This window comes from Pseudophryne corroboree, chromosome 8, assembly GCF_028390025.1.
Source record: "Pseudophryne corroboree isolate aPseCor3 chromosome 8, aPseCor3.hap2, whole genome shotgun sequence".
NCBI lineage: Eukaryota > Metazoa > Chordata > Amphibia > Anura > Myobatrachidae > Pseudophryne > Pseudophryne corroboree.
Window position 1 is genome coordinate 79,176,121 of NC_086451.1, and position 26,092 is coordinate 79,202,212.

Consider the following 26,092-nt stretch of genomic DNA (forward strand, 5'->3'; position numbering starts at 1 on the left):
TCCACATGATTAAAAACTCGACAGGTATTGCGCCAGGTCCAGGGACCCTCAGGCAATAAGCTGTAGACGCTCTGGTAACACCGTGGGTGTACCAGTCAGGGTATGTGTTCCCTCCTCTGCCTCTCATACCCAAGGTACTGAGATTGATAAGATGGAGAGGAGTAAGCACTATATTCGTGGTTCCGGATTGGCCAAGAAGGACTTGGTAACCGGAACTTCAAGAGATGCTCACGGAGGATCCGTGGCCTCTACCTCTAAGAAGGGACCTGCTCCAGCAAGGACCCTGTCTGTTCCAAGACTTACCGCGGCTGCGTTTGACGGCATGGCGGTTGAACGCCGGATCCTGAAGGAAAAAAGGCATTCCGGATGAAGTCATCCCTATCCTGATCAAAGCCAGGAAGGATGTAACCGCAAAAACATTATCACCGCAATTGGCGAAAATATGTTGCGTGGTGCGAGGCCAGTAAGGCCCGACGGAGGAAATTCAACTGGGTCGATTCCTACATTTCCTGCAAACAGGAGTTTCTATGGACCTGAAATTGGGGTCCATTAAGGTTCAAATTTCGGCCCTGTCAATTTTCTTCCAAAAAGAACTAGCTTCAGTCCCTGAAGTTCAGACGTTTGTAAAAGGGGTACTGCATATACAGCCTCCTTTTGTGCCTCCAGTGGCACTTTGGGATCTCAATGTAGTTTTGGGTTCCAAAAGTCACATTGGTTTGAACCACTTAAATCTGTGGAGTTAAAATATCTCACATGGAAAGTGGTCATGCTGTTGGCCCTGGCCTGGGCCAAGCGCGTGTCAGAATTGGCGGCTTTATCCTGAAAAAGCCCTTATCTGATTTTCCATTCGGACAGGGCGGAATTGAGGACTCGTCCTCAGTTTCTCCCCAAGGTGGTTTCAGCGTCTCACCTGAACCAACCTATTGGTGGTGCCTGCGGCTACTAGGGACTTGGAGGCCTCCAAGTTGCTAGACGTTGTCAGTGCCCTGAAAATATATGTTTCCAGGACGGCTGGAGTCAGGAAATCTGACTCGCTGTTTATCCTGTGTGCACCCAACAAGCTGGGTGCTCCTGCTTCTAAGCAGACTATTGCTCGTTGGATTTGTAGTACAATTCAGCTTGCACATTCTGTGGCAGGCCTGCCACAGCCAAAAATCTGTAAATGCCCACTCCACAAGGAAGGTGGGCTCATCTTGGGCGGCTGCCCGAGGGGTCTCGGCTTTACAACTTTGCCGAGCAGCTACTTGGTCAGGAGCAAATATGTTTGTAAAATTCTACAAAATTGATATCCTGGCTGAGGAGGACCTGGAGTTCTCTCATTTGGTGCTGCAGAGTCATCCGCACTCTCCCGCCCGTTTGGGAGCTTTGGTATAATCCCCATGGTCCTTACGGAGTCCCCAGCATCCACTTAGGACGTTAGAGAAAATAAGAATTTACTTACCGATAATTCTATTTCTCATAGTCCGTAGTGGATGCTGGGCGCCCATCCCAAGTGCGGATTGTCTGCAATACTTGTACATAGTTATTGCTACAAAAATCGGGTTATTATTGTTGTGAGCCATCTTTCAGAGGCTCCTCTGTTATCATGCTGTTAACTGGGTTCAGATCACAGGTTATACGGTGTGATTGGTGTGGCTGGTATGAGTCTTACCCGGGATTCAAAATCCTTCCTTATTGTGTACGCTCGTCCGGGCACAGTATCCTAACTGAGGCTTGGAGGAGGGTCATAGGGGGAGGAGCCAGTGCACACCAGATAGTTCTAAAGCTTTCTTTAGATGTGCCCAGTCTCCTGCGGAGCCGCTATTCCCCATGGTCCTTACGGAGTCCCCAGCATCCACTACGGACTATGAGAAATAGAATTATCGGTAAGTAAATTCTTATTATTCCGACATACGGAATTTTTTGAGTGAGAGTGAGATCGGGAAACCTTTGTTTTCTGATGGCTCAATGTACACAAACTTTGTTTAATACACAAAGTTATTAAAAATACTGTATTAAATGACCTTCAGGCTGTGTATATAAGGTTTATATGAAACAAATGAATTGTGTGAATGTACACAAACTTTGTTTAATGCACAGTTATTACAAATATTAGCTAAAATGACCTTCAGGCTGTGTATATAAGTTGTATATGTAACATAAATGCATTCTGTCCTTAGACTTGGGTCCCATCGCCATGATATCTCATTATGGTATGCAATTATTCCAAAATACGGAAAAATCCAATATCCAAAATACTTCTGGTCCCAAGCATTTTGGATAAGGGATACTCAACCTGTACTTTGCTGTTCAATAAAAAACATAATTTAAAAAAAAAACTAGTCTGCCTGACATAGGGGCATAGTCAATTAGCCGTGGGGCTTACCGCGGGAGGATAGCTTTGAGCTTAAACTTTAAGACCATTTTTTTTTTCCAGCGATAAAACCACGGTTAATGCATATTAACCCATAGGTTCCAGGTTAAGTGCTCGAAGCTATGGGTTAAAAGTGCATTCTTCTGTAAAGACAAAAGGCCCTACTTACTGCAGATGTCTGTTCACAGCTCAGCAGGGTATGCGTAGACACCCGTGGTAAGTGCAGGCTGCAGTTGAATAGCTCCAGGTATAGCAACATCCACACGGTACAGCTGTGTCCTGCTTCATCCCTGTCGCAAGCCGTGGTAATCTGGGATAATTTGCCGCAACTAGCGTGCCCGCTGTCATGTGCATGCACTGTGTACACTTCTGCAATCCATGGAATGGATCCGTACGCTTCAGAAAATGGGTTGCACACAGGCAAGACTAGTCACATTCGCGATGTGGCAGCACGTGCAACCCATTCGCATGTAAGCTGACCGCAGCTGCATCTGTAAGCTCCATGGCTAATTGAATATGCCCCATAGTGTACTACAGTATACAAATGGGTAAATGAGGGGCATTTCATTTTCTATTCATGACTTTTTATTGTGTAATAATTAAATTGAGCCACTTTACGCAGAGCTTCTGTTTTGCAATAAGATTCTGTTATCATTGTCTCCCCCCCAGATTTCCCTTCCTTGATGAAGATGTGGTGGCTTTCCTGAACTCTCTGCCAATCTGGGAGAAAGTAAACCTAACTCTGCCCAGAGGGCTTGGTGAAAAACTGCTTTTGCGCATGGCAGCTGTGACACTGGGACTTGGCGCCTCCTCCGTACTGCCCAAAAGAGCAATGCAGTTTGGTTCTAGGATTGCAAAAATGGAAAACTGTAATGAAAAGGCTTCAGACAAATGCGGCAGATTGCAGACGGGCCAAATTGGATGAGCTCAATGATGCACTACGGTCACTGGAAAGATGATGTTTGCAAAGAAATTTAATTTTATTGTAATGATTTTACATTTAATAAAAATCATTTGATAAATACATTTGTTTTCTGAAACCTATTTTAATATCATAGGCCCAGATTTATCATAGCATGGAGAGAGAGAAAGTGGAAGGAGAAATAAAGTACCAACCAATCAGCTTCTGTCATTTTTCAAACAGTCTCTAAATCACAGGTTCTTAAACTCTGCCCTCAGCACCACACACAGTGCATGTTTTCCAGGTCTCCTCACAAAATCACTAATAAATAATAGGCTCCACCTGTGCATCCTTTTAAAATGGGTCAGTGAGTAATGAATACACCTGTGCACCTGCTAGGTGACCAGGAAAACATGAACTGTGTGGGGTCCTGAGGACCGAGTTTGAGAACCACTGCTCTAAAGTGACAGGAGCTGATTGGTTGGTTCTTTATTTCTCCTCTCTCTCTCTCTCTCTCTCTTTCTCTCTCTCCTTTGATAAGTCTGGGCCTTAATCCTGAATATAATCTTTTATGAAAAAGACACAGATTACTAGTATTGCACAAATTCCCAGAAAATGGAAAAAAATGACCGGTCTGGTATTTTGTATATTGGCGTTGGATCCACTGGAAACATTTTACACTTGGTCACTGAAGATAATTTGGTACATTTTTTATCTTCTCTTGAAAATATTGATTGCAGGTTATGTAGGACTCCAAGTTTCCAACATCGAAGCGGCCAGATATTGGGTAAATATAAACTGGTTTCCTAAGAAGAGATGAGGGTGAGAGATGAGTTTACCTTCAATGCTTTCTCTTTTTGTTTCCATTTTAACACCCTTTGCTATGTATAAAGTCCTGCTGGCCTGAACTTATATGATCCACCATGTAGCGTCTTTAAAATGTGCATTTATGGGACTGCGCACCAGACTCCACGTCTAATGCTGATGATGAGAGGATAGATCCTGGGCTTTAGATCTGTACAGAGCGTTCTTCTGTAGGCACCATGTTGTCTGCTGTGGATAAATCCTGCATTTGCAGAAAGCACTCCCCCACTGTCACCTCATGACTGGCTGTCCCATGGCTGTATGCAGAATTGCACTGTGGGAAATTCTGCCAACATATTCTTTTAATTTAAAAATAAAATGTCGGGGAGAAACGAGATTGAATGAAAATTGCAAAACAGAATAAAATGAAAACAAAAAGTCCCATAAATGCACACAATGTATTACAACGGACACAAATACATAAACCTCCAATAAAGTATACGTGTTTCTTCAACTTTAGAAATTGCAGACTAGGATACAAGTAGAAATTTTGATAAACTGTTTATGGCAGCGTGGTGCAGTAAGGATGGCATCTGTGTATGGCAGCGTGGTGGTGCAGTAAGGATGGCATCTGTGTACGGCAGTGTGGTGCAGTAAGGATGGTATTTGTGTATGGCAGCGTGGTGCAGTAATGATGGTATCTGTACGGCAGCGTGGTGCAGTAATGATGGTATCTGTGTACGGCAGCGTGGTGGTGCAGTAAGGATGGTATCTGCGTAAAGCAGCGTGGTGCAGTAAGGATTGTATCTGTGTATGGCAGCGTGGTGCAGTAAGGATTGTATCTGTGTAAAGCAGCGTGGTGCAGTAAGGATGGTATCTGTGTAAAGCAGTGTGGTGCAGTAAGGATGGTATCTGTGTACGGCAGCGTGGTGCAGTAAGGATGGTATCTGTGTACGGCAGCGTGGTGCAGTAAGGATGGTATCTGCGTAAAGCAGCGTGGTGCAGTAAGGATGGTATCTGTGTAAAGCAGCGTGGTGCAGTAAGGATGGTATCTGTGTAAAGCAGTGTGGTGCAGTAAGGATGGTATCTGTGTACGGCAGCGTGGTGCAGTAAGGATGGTATCTGTGTACGGCAGCGTGGTGCAGTAAGGATGGTATCTGCGTAAAGCAGCGTGGTGCAGTAAGGATGGTATCTGTGTAAAGCAGTGTGGTGCAGTAAGGATGGTATCTGCGTAAAGCAGCGTGGTGCAGTAAGGATGGTATCTGTGTAAAGCAGTGTGGTGCAGTAAGGATGGTATCTGCGTAAAGCAGCGTGGTGCAGTAAGGATGGTATCTGTGTAAAGCAGTGTGGTGCAGTAAGGATGGTATCTGCGTAAAGCAGCGTGGTGCAGTAAGGATGGTATCTGTGTAAAGCAGTGTGGTGCAGTAAGGATGGTATCTGTGTACGGCAGCGTGGTGCAGTAAGGATGGTATCTGTGTACGGCAGCGTGGTGCAGTAAGGATGGTATCTGTACGGCAGCGTGGTGCAGTAAGGATGGTATCTGCGTAAAGCAGCGTGGTGCAGTAAGGATGGTATCTGTGTAAAGCAGTGTGGTGCAGTAAGGATGGTATCTGTGTACGGCAGCGTGGTGCAGTAAGGATGGTATCTGTGTACGGCAGCGTGGTGCAGTAAGGATGGTATCTGTGTACGGCAGCGTGGTGCAGTAAGGATGGTATCTGCGTAAAGCAGCGTGGTGCAGTAAGGATGGTATCTGTGTAAAGCAGCGTGGTGCAGTAAGGATGGTATCTGTGTAAAGCAGCGTGGTGCAGTAAGGATGGTATCTGTGTACGGCAGCGTGGTGCAGTAAGGATGGTATCTGTGTACGGCAGCGTGGTGCAGTAAGGATGGTATCTGTGTACGGCAGCGTGGTGCAGTAAAGATGGTATCTGCGTAAAGCAGTGTGGTGCAGTAAGGATGGTATCTGTGTAAAGCAGCGTGGTGCAGTAAGGTTTGTATATGTGCTATCAAGTGCTTATAATTGTTCTTTGTCTAATGGAATCATTGCACAATAATGACATTTTCTCTGGACCTGAAACATTGGCCCTCATTCTGAGTTGTTCGCTCGCTAGCAGATTTTAGCAGCATTGCACACGCTAGGCCGCAGTCCTCTGGGAGTGTATCTTAGCATAGCAGAATTGCGAATAGAAATTTCTTAGCAGTTTCTGAGTAGCTCGAGACTTACTCCTACACTGCGATCAGCTCAGGCCGTTTCGTTCCTGGTTTGACATCACAAACACGCCCTGCGTTCGGTCAGCCACTCCCCCGTTTTATCTTGGCACGCCTGCGTTTTTCCGCACACTCCCAGAAAACGGTCAGTTTCCGCCCAGAAACACCCACTTCCTGTCAATCACACTCTGATCACTTCAACGATGAAAATTCTTTGTTCGGACGTGAGTAAATCTACTAAGTTTTGTGCTAAAATACTTAGTGCATGTGCGCTGCGTACCATGCGCATTTTTGCCTTAATCGCTCCGTTGCGAAAATCGGCAACGAGCGAACAACTCTGAATGACCCCCATTGCCTTAATAAAACGTTTTGTAATTACATAGCTAGTTAAAGTAAAGCAAAATATTTCTCACTCAGTAGGACCAACAAATCGGCTTCTGTGATTTTACAGGCTGTGTTTGAAAAATGACAGAAGCTGATTGGCTGGTACTTTCTCTCCAATGCTAACATGGTTTTCTCACCTTGTCACAAGCCAAGACAGAAAGTGACCTGGAGCATCTTTTTCATCTATTGGTGATTCCTGCGATAAATTAGTTAATAGAATGTGGATTTAAAGTAATTCTATCAACATTATCAACACAGTAAACAGGTAGCATATGAACACTTAATCTGTGTTACAGTGCCAGAGTTTCTTGTAAATTCAAGTATACACTAAAATTTGAGCATAACCGTAGATGTAGGCATATTGGAAGTTTCATCATTGCCATCCCCTTATTATACAGGAAGTGTGTGTTATAGGGGAAGTGTCTCTGCAGCTTTTGTTTGGCATGACTGCTAGTAAAGTCACACTTCTGCAGTTCTCCAGAAATCTTTGGTGATTTACATATAGACCACCTTACATTAATCATTACACTTACTGGCAGGATAATGTGCTCTATGTTGTAAACTTTGAGTGACATAATCATCTCATGACCGACTCTGAATAATTAAAGGGGATATTCAATTACAGTTGGAAGTTCCGACAGGGCCATAATACAGCACTTTCCGAAGATAATCGGAACTTTCCGACACTTCAATATTCAATTGAAGTGCCGTTTTCCGCCCTGTTGGAAATTCCGACAAGTCGAAAAACACATGGATGAGTGGAATCTCTGCTCATCCAAGTGTTTTCGACCCCGCCGTGGTCGAAAATGGTCAATTTTTGGCCATTTTCGCCCATGAGAGAAGGTTGAAATTAATGGTCGGAATGGGAGGGGAAAGGGGCGGAAAAACGGCCTGCTATTGAATACTGAAGTGTTGGATCCTCTCCGTCGGAGAGTATCCAACTGTAATTGAATATCCCCCACTGCTGGCACTAAGCTATGTTTATTTACCCTGTACTTGTTCTATATTGTCTTCAACTGTAAGTTGCTGTTTTCCTGTTTTGATTATTTGTTTATGTACTCTGTAATTGGGCACTGCAGAACCCTTGTGGCACCATATAAAGAAAGGCAGGGCCGGATTAACAATGGGGCAGATGGAGCTGCAGCTCCAGGCCACCCATTGGAAATAGGCCCACAGCCTGACGCGGTGAAGAGGCCCATAACCACCAGCATTACAATGAGTCACTCTGACTCATTGTATGCTGCCACGAGACAGTGCCCCGGCCCCCAGTCTGTAAATCCTGGCCAAAGCAGGAGGAAGGGCCGCTCTCTTTTCCAGTGTCTCCTCCCCACAGGTTATTGAACTGCCTGGCCGGGGGGGAGGAGGAGCTGCTCTCCTCTCTACTCTCAGCTTCTCCTCCTACAAACTTTAGTGCTGCTAATGAGGACTGACCAGCCGGAGGGGGAGGAGCCAGGAGGGGTACCGCATGGTCACCGCAACGTAACAGGTGCACCACACACTGCTGGTCAGCACCTTCTCCCCGCCCACACTGCACTGGCTGGCACCTTAAACCCCCTGGCTCCCGCACCGCACACAGCGCTGGCTGGCACCTTTCCTCCTGTCCCCCCGCCTCTTCTCCCGCACTGCACAACCTTTCCCCCTCTCCGCCACCTCCCGCGCCGCTCCACCCCCCCTGGCCAGCACTGCCACCACCCCTATCCGCCTCCTGCTGCCCACTCCCCACACCATGCTGCCACCCCGCCCCAACTCCCTTCCGTGACCGTCCTGCCTCAGGCTGGGTATGGAGCCAGGGGGACATACTGGAGCCGGCGCTGATTGTGGTGAGTAACACACACACTCTCACTCTCTCTCTCAGGGGCTACCTAGTGCAACGTATATGAGGGGGCTACCTGGCGCAGTGTGTGTACAGGGCTCTGCCTGGCGCAACATGCATAAGGGGCTACCTGTCCCTGTTTTCAATGGGGAGGAGGTGGTGCCAAAAGAAATGTTTGCACTGGGCGCCACAAGGTCTAGAACCAGCCCTGACTACATATACAGACTAGGAGGGCACACTGACGCATATACAGACTAGGAGGGCACACTGACGCATATACAGACTAGGAGGGCACACTGACGCATATACAGACTAGGAGGGCACACTGACGCATATACAGACTAGGAGGGCACACTGACGCATATACAGACTAGGAGGGCACACTGACGCATATACAGACTAGGAGGGCACACTGACGCATATACAGACTAGGAGGGCACACTGACGCATATACAGATTAGGAGGGCACACTGACGCATATACAGACTAGGAGGGCACACTGACGCATATACAGACTAGGAGGGCACACTGACGCATATACAGACTAGGAGGGCACACTGACGCATATACAGACTAGGAGGGCACACTGACGGATATGCAGACTAGGAAGAAAGGGGGGCACACTAATGGGTAGCTATACAGACTAGGAGGTGAGGGGGCACACTAATGCATGTAGTTTGAAGGACACACTCCTTTTTAGTGGCCATGCTCCCTTTTTAGGCGTGCACAACAGTAATCCCGTTTCATTTCCCATACCCCCACTTCAAAAGTCCCAGGGGGAAATTCAGACCTGATCGCTAGGCTGCGTTTTCTCACAGCCTGCGATCAGGTCTGTACTGCGCATGCACCGCAATGCGCAGGCGTGGCGGACCGCAGCAACAGGGATCGCCGGTCAGCGACGGGATGGTGCGAAAATGACAAATGTACCGAAGACTAACAGGAAGACGCCGTTTGTGGGTGGCAACTGGCCGCTTTCAAGGAGTGGCCGGGAAAACGCAGGAGGGACCCAGCGTTTGGAGGGAGTGTTTCTGACGTCGCTCCGGCCCCGATCATCGCAGCGGCTGAGTAAGTCCTGGACAGTGCAGAGACTACACAAATTTAGGGTTGTGTTACTCTGCAGCAGAAGTGAACGCACACCTACCAAACCCTCCCCCCTATAGGTGGCGACTACCTGATCGCATGTATGCAAAAAACACAAACTAGCGATCAGGTCTGAATTACCCCCCCAGTTCGATGACCACCGTATGTATGAGTCTGTTCTGCTCCTCTATTAAATGGTTGAAGGTAGGCACTAGCTAGGACCTCCATGGAGATAGCCACACCCATGGCACAGGTCACACCCCCTATTTAGACCACCCTCACTGAAGCGCTTGTCATACCTCCTACCAATGCACACAATAGGCCCTTCATACATTTCCGCTCCAGTCCCATGTGGACCTTAATCTGGCACTGAATAAAGGATAATAATAACAACGTCTATCTCTTTCCCTTCCACCAGGTTCATGCAATACGTCACTCCCCAGTAATTCCTCACATATCCCTGTGACATCTGTGTGTTGGAGAGCGGCGGCCATTTTCCTGTATACCACCCATACGCCTTATTCCTCTCATCAGTGTTTTCCTCCAGAGCGTAGTAATGCAATCATTGTGTGGCACCCACTCATCCCGCCTCAGGAACATTGCTAATACATAAGGCATTAGGCAAGTACAGCACAATATACTAACTGAAGGGTATATTACCATGTTAATAAATTCTGGTATCTGTAATACAAGAAATTACCTTTTTTTCAGTCAGGAACTGTTGTACAAATGGTAGAGTGTGTTTAGAGAACACGTAAAAACAAGGACACTAAAAAACAAAAATAAAAATGAGACATACAGAATGAGGATATTTAGCATTAGGTTGTTTAGGTTAAACAGTTAATTGCTCACTTAACAGAAGTTATAACCTTGATGTATTCTACTCAACAATCTGTCCTGCGCTCATTACAATGTTCTGTGGGTGTTAGGTCATAGGGGGTCATTCCAAGGGGATCCGGTCTGAAGATCGACAGTATCTAGGTCGACAATGTTTAGGTCGACCACTATAGGTCGACAGTCACTAGGTCGACATGGATGGAAGGTCGACAGGGTTTCTAGGCCGACATGTGCTAGGTCGACAGGTCTAAAGGTCGACATGAGTTTTTCACATTTTTTTTCTTTTTTTGAATTTTTTCATACTTAATGATCCGCGTGGACTACAATTGGAACGGTAATCTGTGCCGAGCGAAGCGGTAGCGGAGCGAAGGCACCATGCCCGAAGCATGGAGAGCGAAGCGAACCATGCGAGGGGACGCGGTGCACTAATTTGGGATCCCGGTCACTCTACGAAGAAAACGACACCAAAAAAAATATATCCTCATGTCGACCTTTAGACCTGTCGACCTAGCACATGTCGACCTAGAAACCCTGTCGACCTTCCATCCATGTCGACCTAGTGACTGTTGACCTATAGTGGTCGACCTAAACATTGTCGACCTAGATACTGTCGATTTGATGAACCACACCCCATTCCAAGTTGATCGTAGCTGTGCTAAATTTAGCACAGCTACGATCAGGCACTCAGACATGCGGGGGGATGCCCAGCACAGGGCTAGCCCGCCCCGCATGTCAGTGCCGGCCCCCCTCCGCAGAAATGCAAAAGCGCTTTTGCATCATTTCAGGAGTAAGTCCCGGCCAGTGCAGCTCCTGCGGCTGGCCGGGAGAACCTCCTCACTGCCCAGGACCCTAAACGGCAGCTTAACGCAGCCGCCAAGCCCCCTCCCGCCCAGCGACCGCCTCTGCCTGTCAAACAGGCAGAGGCGATTGCTACAATACAACGGCCTTCGGCCGCCCAGCATGCGTTGGCACATGCGCAGATCCGACCCGATCGCTGCCCTGCGATAAACTGCAGCGAGCGATCGGGTCGGAATGACCCCCATAATGTGTGTGTGTGGGGGGGGGGCCTGACACATGGTCTGGAATGAGTCTTACTGCTTGTCTTGATGCTGTATCCGTGGCCGGTGGCTTTTCCTTTACAGCTGTGATTCTCTGGCTTTCATTTGTTTCCAAGATGCCATATTTACTTGTTTCTGGGTGAGACAGAATTGGATGTTACTCTTTAGTAACACATCTCTTGTACCTTTAATCTATAGACAGCACCCACAGAGACACATGGAAGGAGAAACGCGCTGAGGATACAGGCTATTAACCTCTCCGGCGGGTATACAGTTCTCCCCTTCCAGCGCTATATCCAGGGACACTTTATGTGAGCCACCAATTTGCCAGTCTGACTAAACATGGAGCCTGCCTGCCCGCTGCATCGCACTGCCTTGCGAGTGGGTGCATCAGGGAGGAGACCGGAGCGCACCAAGGGGTCTATTTACTAAACCGTGGACGGAGATAAATAGCAGCCAATCGCCTCCTGTCATTTTTCAAACCCTGCCTGTGGCATGGCAGTTAGGAGCGGATTGGCTGGTCATTTATCTCAGTCCACTTTATCTCCACTATGGCTTAGTAAATAGACCCCTAAGAACACAACACACTTTAAATCATCTCCCTTTACTGCGGAAGCTGCGCAGGGAAATGACGCAGTGGCTCCAGCAGAAATTTTCCTGGTTAGGCCGTATGAGCATTGTGAAAATGAATATCCTGCCAAGGTTGCTGTATCTTTTCCAAACTATCCCCTTGAAGCTCCCCCATCAGTTTCTGGTAGACACACACAAGGCGATTAGCAGATTTGTTTGGGGTGGCAGGAAACCCAGGTTCAAACATTGCTACTTATTTTATAGGGGGGCCCATGGGGGCAAACAGTTACCCATGATATCAGCATATTATCAGGCCACGATTTTGAATAGGATCCTGGATTTGTCACGACCTGGTGCCAGCTCTAAGCAGTGGGTAGATTTGGAGAAAAGGTCCTCGGTGCTACAATTACAGGCAGTACCCTGGCTTAGGACCATTGGCCGCTCCTCTCATTTGACGGTTGGACCCACTTTGGCTCTATGGAGAGCACTACGTTATAGATTGGGTCTTTCTTCGTCAACTTCCCTCCTTTTCTCGCTTCTTAACAACCCATTGTTTGTGCCGGGTATTGGAGGAGGTGCGGCCGCCAGATGGAAACGGGCAGGCTTGACTAGGATATCACATTTGCTCTCAGGGGGAAAGGTTAAATCTTTTGATGAACTCAGGGAGGGCACTGATATTCCTGCGACTGACTTTTGGTTCTAGCTCCAGACTCGTCACTTTATTTTGTCACACAGGACAGCTGCTGCATTAACAGGAGCCGTCACACCTTTTGAAGCAATGTGTTCCCAATCCTCTGAACCCAGCCATGTTATATAAAGGAATATATAAGATATTACTACATGGTCTTTTCACGGGAGATCCCGCTTTTTGTACAAAATGGGACGCTGACCTTTTACCTCGAGGGATTTATATTAATTGGAAAAAACACTGTGAAGTTATATCTCGGTGCTCTCTACAAGTGTGGAGGTGATAGAAACACAGTATAAACTGATTACTAGGTGGTATCGATGTCCCTCCCTCCTGCATAAGTTCTTTCCTTCGGTGTCCCCCCTGTGCTGGAGGTGTGGTAGGGAACAAGGTACCCTCATTCATATATGGTGGGACTGCCCTCTGATTGCTACTTTTTGGGGCAAGGTTATTCAAATTTCCTCCGGAATCCTGGGCTTTCAGGCTCCTGCTGAGCTTGACTTCTAGTTACTCTCCCATACTGCAAAACCACTAGCAAAATCTAAACATTCCCTTCTCAAGCATCTTAATAACGCAGCGGGGGCTGTAGTACCGGTTCACTGGAAGTCTCAACCCCCCCCCAGGATTTGGGAATGGTTCCAGCGGATAGAATTTTACAGAACCATGGAGGATATTTTTCATTCAGTGCTGGACAAACACTCTGATTATGTTGCTGCGTGGTCTTCTTGGCTGGAATTTAAATCTACCTCCACCTACTATACAAAGACCAGATCCCACTAGACTCATCATGATATTTGCTTTCCTGTGTAGACCACTTCACTGTATGGAAACCACTCTTGTAATTAGATACGATTGATTAGCTCACTCATTCCCCTTCCCTGACTCTGCCCTTTCCCCCCTCTACCCTTTGACTTGTCTTCTTTTCATTAATAGAAGTTGTGATTACATTATACTTTGTTGTACTTTCTTTTTGGTTTTTTGGTTTTCTACATATATGGAGTATATTATTGCTGATCCTCTGATGTATAATGTAAACTTGGTTATTTTCTTGTTGGATCAATTATATCGATTGTATTTTTATTTTTTCCCTTTATTTTCTTTATGTGTTTTTGATGTTTTGTGATATATTGATCTGTCGACCCCTGTGTTTCTACGATATTGCACTATTTGTAACATCTTTACTTCTTTTGAAAAACCAAAATAAAGAATATATAAAAAAAAAAACACGTCTGGGGTGGAAGGTGCAAATAGCGGCAGAATTAAGCATTTACCTTCTTCCTTGCAAATGTACGATAAGACCAGGTTTGCCTCATTGTCACCTTGGTAAAGTGTTTTGTATTTCCTGATAACATCCTGTAGATGAAAATCCTCATAAAATATGGTATCCCTACAATAATAAAAATAAAACAAATGTTATCCGGCCTCATCACTTTATACTGTAGGTTCAGATTAGCCATTAGATGTACATATAGCATGGCACTGTTTGAGTAGCTGCATGTAGTCTGTAAAAGGTTCAGATTCACTTGAAGGAACATTCATTTACAAAAAGCACAGACTTGTGATAACAGACAGAGGTGTCCTCACACACTAATACCGCAGTCGTAGCAAACAGCCCTTCTCAGCGCACAAGGGTGGTCATTCCGAGTTGATCGCTCGTTATTTTTTTTTTCGCAATGGAGCGATTAGTCGCTAATGCGCATGCGCAATGTCCGCAGTGCGACTGCGCCAAGTAAATTTGCTATTAAGTTAGGTATTTTACTCACGGCATTACAAGGTTTTTTCTTCGTTCTGGTGATCGTAGTGTGATTGACAGGAAGTGGGTGTTTCTGGGCGGAAACTGGCCGTTTTATGGGTGTGTGCGAAAAAACGCTGCCGTTTCTGGGAAAAACGCGGGAGTGGCTGAAGAAACGGGGGAGTGTCTGGGCGAACGCTGGGTGTGTTTGTGACGTCAAACCAGGAACGAAACTGACTGAACTGATCGCACTGGAAGAGTAAGTCTCGAGCTACTCAGAAACTGCTAAGAACGGTCTATTCGCAAATCTGCTAATCTTTCGTTCGCAAATCTACTATGCTAAGATTCACTCCCAGTAGGCGGCGGCTTAGCGTGTGCAAAGCTGCTAAAAGCCGCTTGCGAGCGAACAACTCGGAATGAGGGCCAAGGTCCTGTGTGCTCGGCTTGCATTGTCTTTTTCGCTTGAATGTGCGCTTTAGTCGCTATCCGATGCAACACAACTGCTCATTAAACTGCACTGATTAGTCGGATATGTGCCCTTTTTATGTCTGTCTGCAAATTAATCTGAATCTGTATATGCTACGATGCAGCGGCGCACTTTTTTTCCCTGCCAAGTTCCATTGTTCTGGTACAGAATGAGTGGCGTTTCGCTGCGACTGCAGCGCAAGATGCAAATTTAAAGAACAAATTGCTACGCTACACCGCTCGGCACAACTCGCATGGCACATTAAGGTTAGGTGTATTAGGACACAATAAGATGTAACTATACTATTTATCATCTTTAATCCACTGAAAAAAGTACAGAAAAAAGTATTGTTACAGTAGTGATGTGTCTTCTCATCCAGTTGTGTGTTTGTTTTTTAAGCTCTTCTTCAAAACTGTAGATAAGGCAATCCCACTGTCTAAAGAAGGACCTAGTTTTTAATGGAGTTTGTAATCAGGAGGTTATCCACTAAGGGCGGGGAGGTAGTATGCCAAGAGAAATGCAAAAATGTTCAGATGTGAAATGCAATACGAGATCACATTTTAAATTGGGAATCAGAGCAACTGCCTTCGTTCTAGTGACTCTGCGCCCTGGAAACCAAGCCCTTTTAGTTCTTTTCTCCAATTATTGTTTGTTTTCTTTTTCACACCAAGGCAGGTATTCAATTCCCTGCAAAGAAACATCGGAATCAAAAAACGGCCAATTTTTCCTGATGTTTCTTCAATATTGTTTTTGCGGGCTATCCAATTACGTCACCCGGAAAAAGAAAAAAAAATTCTCCCGAAAACACACAGGTTCAATATAACCTGTGAATTTTCAGATGAAAACTGGGCTGTTTTGGGGATTTTGCTTCACCTGCCTGGGGCAGGTGAAACAAAATACCTGACAAGCCGCGGAATAGCTCCCGTGATGCAATTACCCACAATCAATTGCAGGTAATTGAATACCAGCCTAAATATCATTGTTTTAATAAGAATTTACTTACCGATAATTCTATTTCTCGGAGTCCGTAGTGGATGCTGGGGTTCCTGAAAGGACCATGGGGAATAGCGGCTCCGCAGGAGACAGGGCACAAAAAGTAAAGCTTTAGGATCAGGTGGTGTGCACTGGCTCCTCCCCCTATGACCCTCCTCCAAGCCAGTTAGGTACTGTGCCCGGACGAGCGTACACAATAAGGGAGGAATTATGAATCCCGGGTAAGACTCATACCAGCCACACCAATCACACCGTACAACTTGTGATCTAAACCCAGTTAACAGTATGATAACAGCGGAGCCTCTGAAAAGATGGCTCACAACAATAATAACCCGATTTTTGTAACTATGTACAAGTATTGCAGATAATCCGCACTTGGGATGGGCGCCCAGCATCCACTACGGACTCCGAGAAATAGAATTATCGGTAAGTAAATTCTTATTTTCTCTATCGTCCTAGTGGATGCTGGGGTTCCTGAAAGGACCATGGGGATTATACCAAAGCTCCCAAACGGGCGGGAGAGTGCGGATGACTCTGCAGCACCGAATGAGAGAACTCCAGGTCCTCTTTTGCCAGGATATCAAATTTGTAGAATTTTACAAACGTGTTCTCCCCTGACCACGTAGCTGCTCGGCAGAGTTGTAATGCCGAGACCTCTCGGGCAGCCGCCCAAGATGAGCCCACCTTCCTTGTGGAATGGGCCTTAACCGATTTAGACTGTGGCAGGCCTGCCTCAGAATGTGCAAGTTGAATTGTGTTACAAATCCAACGAGCAATCGCCTGCTTAGAAGCAGGCGCACCCAACTTGTTGGGTGCATACAGTATAAACAGCGAGTCAGATTTTCTGACTCCAGCTGTCCTGGAACATATTTTCAGGGCCCTGACAACTCCTAGCAACTTGGAGTCCTCCAAGTCCCTAGTAGGTGCAAGGCACCACAATAAGCTGGTTCAGGTGAAACACTGACACCACCTTAGGGAGAGAACTGGGGACGAGTCCGCAGCTCTGCCCTGTCCGAATGGACAAACAGATATGGGCTTTTTTGAGAAAAAACCACCAATTTGACACTCGCCTGGTCCAGGCCAGGGCCAAGAGCATGGTCACTTTTTATGTGAGATGCTTCAAATCCACATATTTGACTGGTTTTAAACCAATGTGATTTGAGGAATCCCAGAACTACGTTGAGATCCCACAGTGCCACTGGAGGCACAAAAAAGGGGTTTGTATATGCAATACTCCCTTGACAAACTTCTGGACTTCAGGAACTGAAGCCAATTCTTTCTGGAAGAAAATTTACAGGGCCGAATTTGAACCTTAATGGACCCCAATTTGAGGCCCATAGACACTCCTGTTTGCAGGAAATGCAGGAAACGACCGAGTTGAAATTTCTTTGTGGGGCCTTCCTGGCCTCACACCACGCAACATATTTTCGCCACACGTGGTGATAATGTTGTGCGGTCACCTCCTTTCTGGCTTTGACCAGGGTAGGAATGACCTCTTCCGGAATGCCTTTTTTCCCTTAGGATCCGGCTTTCCATCGCCATGCCGACAAACGCAGCTGCGGTAAGTCTTGGAACAGACATGGTACTTGCTGAAGCAAGTCCCTTCTTAGCGGCAGAGGCCATAAGACCTCTGTAAGCATCTCTTGAAGTTCCGGGTACCAAGTCCTTCTTGGCCAATCCGGAGCCATGAGTATAGTTCTTACTCCTCTACGTCTTATAATTCTCAGCACCTTAGGTATGAGAAGCAGAGGAGGGAACACATACACCGACTGGTACACCCACGGTGTTACCAGAACGTCCACATCTATTGCCTGAGGGTCTCTTGACCTGGCGCAATACCTGTCCCGTTTTTTGTTCAGACGGGACGCCATCATGTCCACCTTTGGTATTTCCCAACGGTTTACAATCATGTGGAAAAAACTTCTCAATGAAGTTTCCACTCTCCTGGGTGGAGGTCGTGCTGAGGAAGTCTGCTTCCCAGTTTCCATTCCCGGGATGAAAAACTGCTGACAGTGTTATCACATGATTTTCCGCCCAGCGAAAAGTCCTTGCAGTTTCTGCCATTGCCCTCCTGCTTCTTGTGTCGCCCTGTCTGTTTACGTGGGCGACTGCCGTGATGTTTTTCCCACTGGATCAATACCGGCTGACCTTGAAGCAGAGGTCTTGCTAAGCTTAGAGCATTATAAATTTACCCTTAGCTCCAGTATAGTTATGTGGAGAAAAGTCTCCATACTTGATCACACTCCCTGGAAATTTTTTCCTTGTGTGACTGCTCCCCAGCCTCTCAGGCTGGGCTCCGTGGTTACCAGCATCCAATCCTGAATGCCGAATCTGCTGCCCTCTAGAAGATGAGCAGTCTATAACCACCACAGGAGAGACACCCTTGTCCTTGGATATTGGGTTATCCGCTGATGCATCTGAAGATGCGATCCGGACCATTTGTCCAGCAGATCCCACTGAAAAGTTCTTACGTGAAATCTGCCGAATGGAATTTCTTCGTAGGAAGCCACCATTTTTACCAGGACCCTTGTGCAATGATGCACTGTTTTTAGGAGGTTCCTGACTTGCTCGGATAACTCCCTGGCTTTCTCTTCCGGGAGAAACACCTTTTTCTGGACTGTGTCCAGAATCATCCCTAGGCACAGCAGACGTGTCGTCGGGATCAGCTGCGATTTTGGAATATTTAGAATCCACCCGTGCTGATTGTAGCAGTATCCGAGATAGTGCTACTCCGACCTCCAACTGTTCCCTGGACTTTGCCCCTATCAGGAGATCGTCCAAGTAAGGGATAATTAAGACGCCTTTTCTTCGAAGAAGAATCATCAATTCGGCCATTACCTTGGTAAAGACCCCAGGGTGCCGTGGACAATCCAAACGGCAGCGTCTGAAACTGATAGTGACAGTTCTGCACCACGAACCTGAGGTACCCTTAGTGAGAAGGGCAAATTTGGGACATAGAGGTAAGCATCCCTGATGTCCCGGGACACTATATAGTCCCCTTATTCCTGGTTCGTTATCACTGCTCTGAGTGACTTCATCTTAATTTGAACCTTTGTAAGTGTTCAAAAACAAATTTTTAGAATAAGTCTCACCTAGCCTTCTGGCTTCAGTACCACAATATAGTGTGGAATAATACCCCTTTTCTGTAGTAGGAGGGGTAATTTAATTATCACCTGCTGGGAATACAGCTTGTGAATTTTTTCCCATACTACCTCCTTGTCGGAGGGAGACTTGGTAAAGCAGACTTCAGGAGCCTGCGAAGGGGAAACGTCTCGACATTCCCATCTGTACCCCCGGGATACTACTTGTAGGATCCAGGGGTCCTGTACGGTCTCAGCGCCATGCTGAGAACTTGTCAGACGCGGTGGAACGCTTCTGTTCCTGGGAATGGGCTGCCTGCTGCAGTCTTCTTCCCTTTCCTCTATCCCTGGGCAGATATGATCTTATAGGGACGAGAGGACTGAGGCTGAAAAGACGGTGTCTTTTTCTGCAGAGATGTGACTTAGGGTAAAAAACGGTGGATTTTCCAGCAGTTGCCGTGACCACCAGGTCCGATGGACCGACCCCAAACAAGTCCTCTTCCTGTATACGGCCATACTGTGCCGTTTGGAATCTGCATCACCTGACCACTGTCGTGTCCATAACATCTTCTGGCAGTTATGGACATCGCGTTTATTCATGATGCCAGAGTGCAAATATCCCTCTGTGCATCTCGCATATATAGAAATGCTCTATAGTCAATAAAATACTGTCCCTGTCAAGGGTATCAATATTTTTAGTCAGGGAATCCGACCAAGCCACCCTAGCTCTGCACATCCAGGCTGAGGCGATCGCTGGCCGCAGTATAACACCAGTATGTGTGTATATACTTTTTATTATATTTTCCAGCCTTGTCAGCTGGTCCTTGAGGACGGCCCTATCTATAGACGGTACCGCCACTTGTTTTGATAAGCGTGTGAGCGCCTTATCCACCTTAAAGGGTGTTTCCCAACGCGCCCTAACTTCTGGCGGGAAAGGGTATACCGCCCATAATTTTCTATCGGGGGGAACCCACGCATCATCACACACTTTATTTAATTTATCTGATTCAGGAAAAACTATGGTAGTTTTTTCACATCCCACATAATACCCTCTTTTGTGGTACTTGTAGTATCAGAAATACGTAACACCTCCTTCATTGCCTTTAACGTGTGGCCCTAATAAGGAATACGTTTGTTTATTCACCGTCGACACTGGATTCAGTGTCCCTGTCTGTGTCTGTGTCGACCGACTAAAGTAAACGGGCGTTTTAAAACCCTTGACGGTGTTTTTGAGACGTCTGGACCGTACTAATTGTTTGTCGGCCGTCTCATGTCGTCAACCGACCTTGCAGCGTGTTGACATTATCACGTAATTTCCTAAATAAGCCATCCATTCCGGTGTCGACTCCCTAGAGAGTGACATCACCATTACAGGCAATTGCTCCGCCTCCTCACCAACATCGTCCTCCTACCTGTCGACACACACGTACCGACACACAGCACACACACAGGGAATGCTCTGATAGAGGACAGGACCCACTAGCCCTTTGGAGAGACAGAGGGAGAGTTTGCCAGCACACACCAAAAACGCTATAATTATATAGGGACAACCTTATATAAGTGTTTTCCCTTATAGCATCTTAATATATATATAAGCATATCGCCAAATTAGTGCCCCCCCTCTCTGTTTTAACCCTGTTTCTGTAGTGCAGTGCAGGGGAGAGCCTGGGAGCCTTCCCTCCAGCCTTTCTGTGAGGGAAAATGGCGCTGTGTGCTGAGGAGATAGGCCCCGCCCCTTTTTCGGCGGCCTCGTCTCCCGCTCTTAACGGATTCTGGCAGGGGTTAAATATCTCCATATAGCCTCCGGAGGCTATATGTGAGGTATTTTTAGCCAAAATAGGTATTCATTTGCCTCCCAGGGCGCCCCCCTCCCAGCGCCCTGCACCCTCAGTGACTGCCGTGTGAAGTGTGCTGAGAGGAAAATGGCGCACAGCTGCAGTGCTGTGCGCTACCTTTAGAAGACTGAGGAGTCTTCTGCCGCCGATTCTGGACCTCTTCTTACTTCAGCATCTGCAAGGGGGCCGGCGGCAAGGCTCCGGTGACCATCCAGGCTGTACCTGTGATCGTCCCTCTGGAGCTGATGTCCAGTAGCCAAGAAGCCAATCCATCCTGCACGCAGGTGAGTTCACTTCTTCTCCCCTAAGTCCCTCGTTGCAGTGATCCTGTTGCCAGCAGGACTCACTGTAAAATAAAAAACCTAAGCTAAACTTTCCTAAGCAGCTCTTTAGGAGAGCCACCTAGATTGCACCCTTCTCGGCCGGGCACAAAAATCTAACTGGCTTGGAGGAGGGTCATAGGGGGAGGAGCCAGTGCACACCACCTGATCCTAAAGCTTTACTTTTTGTGCCCTGTCTCCTGCGGAGCCGCTATTCCCCATGGTCCTTTCAGGAACCCCAGCATCCACTAGGACGATAGAGAAAATCATTTCGATTGTATGTAAATATATATGAAACAGGAGGGTGAATACATGTGGAACTAAACATGATATGGAACTTTGAGTCAAAAGGGTTGAATCTGCCTTTTTTATTTATAAAAATTAAATAAAAATGTTGTAATTTTAATTCAAATACAATAATTTGAGTCCATCACGCACAAGTGAACTCACTATTCTCTCCTTTTCTTTGAATTTACGCAACAGTGTTATAGAGGGAGAATCACACCTGTATCCACAGACATAACATATAATACAATTGCTGTATTTAGTTTCAGAATAGAAACACTCACCCTCCAATGACAATGACCTGATCACCAATTGTAAACTGCTCAATAATCAGCTGGAGGCAAGAGACAGCACCTAAACGCTCCTAAATACAAGATATTGTTATTCGGATAAAATGCTAGAAACTCCCCAGTAACCTGAAAGAGAGCTACCGTTAGCAGTCAGCCAGTCTGACCGTCATGAAGTATTCTTATAGCTCCTTTGGGTACTACATACAATCCTATGTACACACGCTATCATACAGTATATGTGTCTTTACAAGTCAAGACATATTTCACATTCATCTGTTTCTCACCAAGTCCTATGTGTAACAAATAACCCACAAAAGATATTTTGTTCATTTATAGGGCCAGCCCGACCTATACTCAACTACGCTGAGGGGACAAGTAAGATGCCCAACTATACCCCAGACCATAGAGGATCCTGGGGCTTCCCCTGTTTTCCTCTCCACCCTGTTCTCTGGTAATCCCGTATAGGGAGGCCAATCACGGGATCGGGATCCCGGGATTTAGGGCCAAAAACGACTGGGATTCAATCCAGGGATTTGAAGGTCCAATCCCGGGGATTGAGGGATCAGCGTTGAGCGTCCACAGGACGCTCAGACGCTGCCCAGCTTCCTCCTTCCGGTTCTCCAGAGCAGCGGAGGTCACGCTGCACCGCCGCCGCTGGGGGGGGGGGGGAGAGAGAGAGAAACTGTGGAGTTTCCACACCCGCCCGCGGTATACGGTTAGTTATGTGTGCGGGGCAAGGGGGCGACCACATAGTTAAAAGCCAATCCCGGGATTGCCCATTTTTCAATCCCGATACCCGGGATTGAAAAAATGGCCCGGGATTGGCTTCCCTAATCCCGTAGTTCCTCTTGTCAACAAAGAGAGTTAAACCACCTGTCAAATATTGCGTAGGTCACCCTCATGCCACCAAAACAGCTCTGACCAGTTGTGGTATGGACTCTATAAAACATCTAAAGGTGTCCTGTGGTATCTGGCACGAAGATGTTAGCAGCATAACTTTTAAGTCCTATAAATTGCAAGGAGGAACCTCCATGGCTCGAACTTGTTTTTCCAGCACATCCCTCAGATGCTCGATCAGACTGAGATCTGTGGAATTTGGAAGCCAAGTTAACACCTTGAATTCTTTGTCATGTTCCTCAAACCATTCCTGAACAATGTTTGCAGTGTGGCAGGGCGCAATATCCTACTGAAATAGGCCATTGCCATCAAGAGATGCCGTTGCCATGAAGGGGTGTACTTGGTCTGCAACAATGTTTAGGTAGGTGGTACATGTCAAAGTAACATCTACATGAATGCCAGGACACAAGGATTCCCAGAAGAACATTGTCCGCCGACTTGTCTCTCCCATAGGGCACCCTGGTGCCATCTCTCCACCAGGTAAATGATGCACACACATCCGGTCGTCCATATGATGTAAAAGAAACAGTGATTCATCAGACCAGGCCCTTTCTTTAATTTCTCCATGGCCCAGTTCTGAGGCTCTCATGCCCATTGTACGCGCTTTCGGTGGATATATATATATATATATATATATATATATATATACATACATACATACATACATACACACACACACACACACACACACACACTACGCGCTTTCAGTGGAGATATATATATATATATATATATACACACACACACACACACACACACACACACAAAAAGAGATGGCACTATTCATAGGCATCAGAAGCTTGATTTAACAACCAGAATGTCACCAAATTTGGTAAGGAGACACAGGCCGGGATCCAATTGCCGGCATTAATTTACTACACTGCAAAAAGGAGCTAAAATAGAATAGTATATCGTTTTATCATGTTCTAAATGACCCAATTTTGGTCGATAATACAAGGGATTTGGGATAAGTTCCCGGACCCATGTGGTATTGCTCAAAAATTGGTCTTCGATAGCTGCTTATCACGGATTATGCTTTTGCATAAACCCTGATAAGTATCGGTTTACGGGGCTAATTGAATAGCCACCGGCGAATTTATTGTAAATTACCGCTGCTAATAGGATACTGACCATTAGGACATGGGAAGTGCAAAAGCTGGCAATAGGGGGAATATAGCGCTGTATAATGTGAAAACAGCATGAAAATGGACAAATGATTACCTATATTGTGTTACACTAATATTAACACAGAAATAAACCATTTGTCCATTTTCACGCTGTTAGATCCAGCTACAGATGGCTCTGGATAGGGGAACATACTCCCTATGATCCCACTACTGTCTGGTTCAGCTTAATACAGATGGGCTGAGATAGAGTTTGATTTTATGGACATCAGCTGAAGGGAATACATATGTTTACCAGCAGCCACCAGTATGTCATGTTGCCAACAGTGGGATCCCGGCCACCAGTATGTCAGCAGCAGGGCAAGTGCTAGAAAGCCTCTTGTGGGCTCGCTATGCTCGCCACACTACGGGCATGGTGGCTCGCTGCTCTTGCCACAGGTTATATTCATGGACATCCATAGAGGGAGAAAAGCCTGTGGCGCCGGTATTTCGACGACAGCATTTCACTGCCTGTTGGGAATTCAGCGTCGGCATTGTGACAGCAGGAATCCCGACAGGCGGTCTCGTGATTGCTTCCTGGCTGAAGATGTACCAACTCTTCCTAATGACAAGCGAGACATCAGGCAAGATGTATCAGCAGAAGGAGATTCTTCAGAGACTTATGAGGTTCTAATAAAATTAGAGGAGAGGTGTATGGACACGTAGGGATACAGATACTCTTGGCATATACATACCTCCCAACTTTCCAGATTTTCGCGGGACAGTCCCATTTCTTTGGGATTGTCCCGCTGTCCCATAGTGTTCCGCGTTGGGGGGGGGGGGGGCAGTTGGGAGACTCCTGTCACTCACTGCTCTACATGCATGCGCACAGCGTCTATTCTGTGAAGACAGAGGGACTGGGGGCATGGCAGCAGCTCACAAAGCGCTGGCCGTGCCCCCTTTAGTGGTGGCAAATGGGGGCATGACTCATGATTGCGACAACACCCCCTTTCCATTTAGGTCACGCCCCCTTTTGGGGGGTTCCGCTTGTGGATCCTGAAATGTTGGGAGGTATGCATATAGCAATGTTGAAGTTAATTTTTTTCTGTTTTTATTTTCATTTTATTTTTCCTAATTTTAAAGTTGTAGGATCTGATATTTGGTTTATAACTGGTGTTACTAGTAAGTGTGTGCTCAAGTTCCGTGTGTTATTAGATTGAGAAAGAACAATGGGATTGGAGGAATGGGCAGGTCATTTAAGATTATAAAGGAAATAGTCATTGTTTCTTGTATATCATGTTTGTTTTATGAAGAACGGCTTAAAAACCTAGCACAGAAGTAAATGTGATTTTCTTGTGAGATGGGCCCTGATTCAGAGGTAAATGCTGGAGATATTATTGCACAGTTTTCTGATTTCATTGATCTGAGCAGGAGGCGCACTCCGCACATGCAGATTAGGTATAGCGATGACGGATGCAGTACGGCTACAGATGCCAGGTGAGTGACGGTCTGCCGCTGTTTGGGGGCGTGGAGGTGCACCATTACAGAAGGCAAGTCAGACTCATTTTTCTGGGTGTGCCGAAGTCAGTGGCTTTGTCCTTGGATACAGCTTCACTGGCCCTTGCTGTGTGAAAATACCGGCCATCCTGCCCGATAATCTGATGCTGGGTTCTCGGATGCAGCAGCAGATCAGGGGAGCCAGCAGGAGGCTCCTATTTACACAAGACGCCTCCTACTGCATCCGCATAATTACGCACAGCCGCTGGGTACAAAGACACAACTGCTGTGTGAATAAGCACAACTCTGAATCAACCCAAAATCAAGATAATACAGTTCAATCATTTGTTAATCAAAGCTTAGATCTTACCTATATTATTAATGAATGCTTAGCAAATATACAGTAGGTGTTTAATTTCCATTGTGTCGGAGAACCATTCTTTTTTTCATTGTTTTTAATTGAATTTAAGCTTTGGTCACGTTTTTTTTTTCTACTAGCAAGGTGTATTTTCACAATTTTCTAATTTAATATCTTACCTCATTATTGGTAGTTCCGTCACTAATTAATGTGACACATGGGTAGTTTTCCACCCATTCTTTGAATTTATTGTAATAGATGTCATTGGTCTGCAAAATAATAATTATGGGCACAAATAAAGTCTCATTACAAAGATTTGGGAAAGTTAATTTCTAAGTAATCCTAACAATATATTTATCACAACATAAGAAAACACTTTTTGTTTGTCTTTGTATGTCCCCTTTGTCCTCCCCCTTTATTTGAATGGTATGCTTCTCTCTAAATGGTACAAATGTGATTTTATATCTGTTATTGTGATTGTATGTTTCACTTTATTATTGTATAATACAATAAAACTTTATTGATTAAAAAAAAAAGAAAACA

At 46.2% G+C, this 26,092-nt stretch overlaps 2 protein-coding genes across 8 annotated transcripts in view; one reads left to right on the plus strand and one right to left on the minus strand.

The window, feature by feature from the left end:
* The window catches only part of ASNSD1 (asparagine synthetase domain containing 1), a 33,249-nt gene extending 29,872 nt beyond the window's left edge, over positions 1-3,377 (plus strand). The window contains exon 4 of one of the 3 annotated variants that reach the window (XR_010182987.1): positions 3,023-3,107. Coding sequence is in view for 1 of the 3 variants with exons in the window: in XM_063936719.1 (XP_063792789.1) it covers positions 3,023-3,278 (256 nt within the window). In the remaining 2 variants the exon portion in view is untranslated. Of the gene's footprint in view, positions 1-3,022 lie in introns of all 3 variants that reach the window. The other 2 variants (XR_010182988.1, XM_063936719.1) reach the window with 2 other exon arrangements.
* LOC134948626 (glucose-1-phosphate thymidylyltransferase-like) overlaps positions 3,310-26,092 on the minus strand; it is a 118,159-nt gene continuing 95,376 nt past the window's right edge. For 3 of the 5 annotated variants that reach the window (XM_063936722.1, XM_063936723.1, XM_063936721.1), the window contains exons 3-9: positions 25,729-25,818; positions 21,689-21,768; positions 13,965-14,080; positions 11,473-11,570; positions 10,241-10,309; positions 6,785-6,843; positions 4,082-4,417 (exon numbers count right to left, since the gene is read on the minus strand). In XM_063936722.1, coding sequence (XP_063792792.1) covers positions 4,264-4,417; positions 6,785-6,843; positions 10,241-10,309; positions 11,473-11,570; positions 13,965-14,080; positions 21,689-21,768; positions 25,729-25,818 — 666 coding nt within the window. In that variant the 3' untranslated portion in view covers positions 4,082-4,263. Of the gene's footprint in view, positions 4,061-4,081; positions 4,418-6,784; positions 6,844-10,240; positions 10,310-11,472; positions 11,571-13,964; positions 14,081-21,688; positions 21,769-25,728; positions 25,819-26,092 lie in introns of those variants that run through there. The other 2 variants (XM_063936724.1, XM_063936720.1) reach the window with 2 other exon arrangements.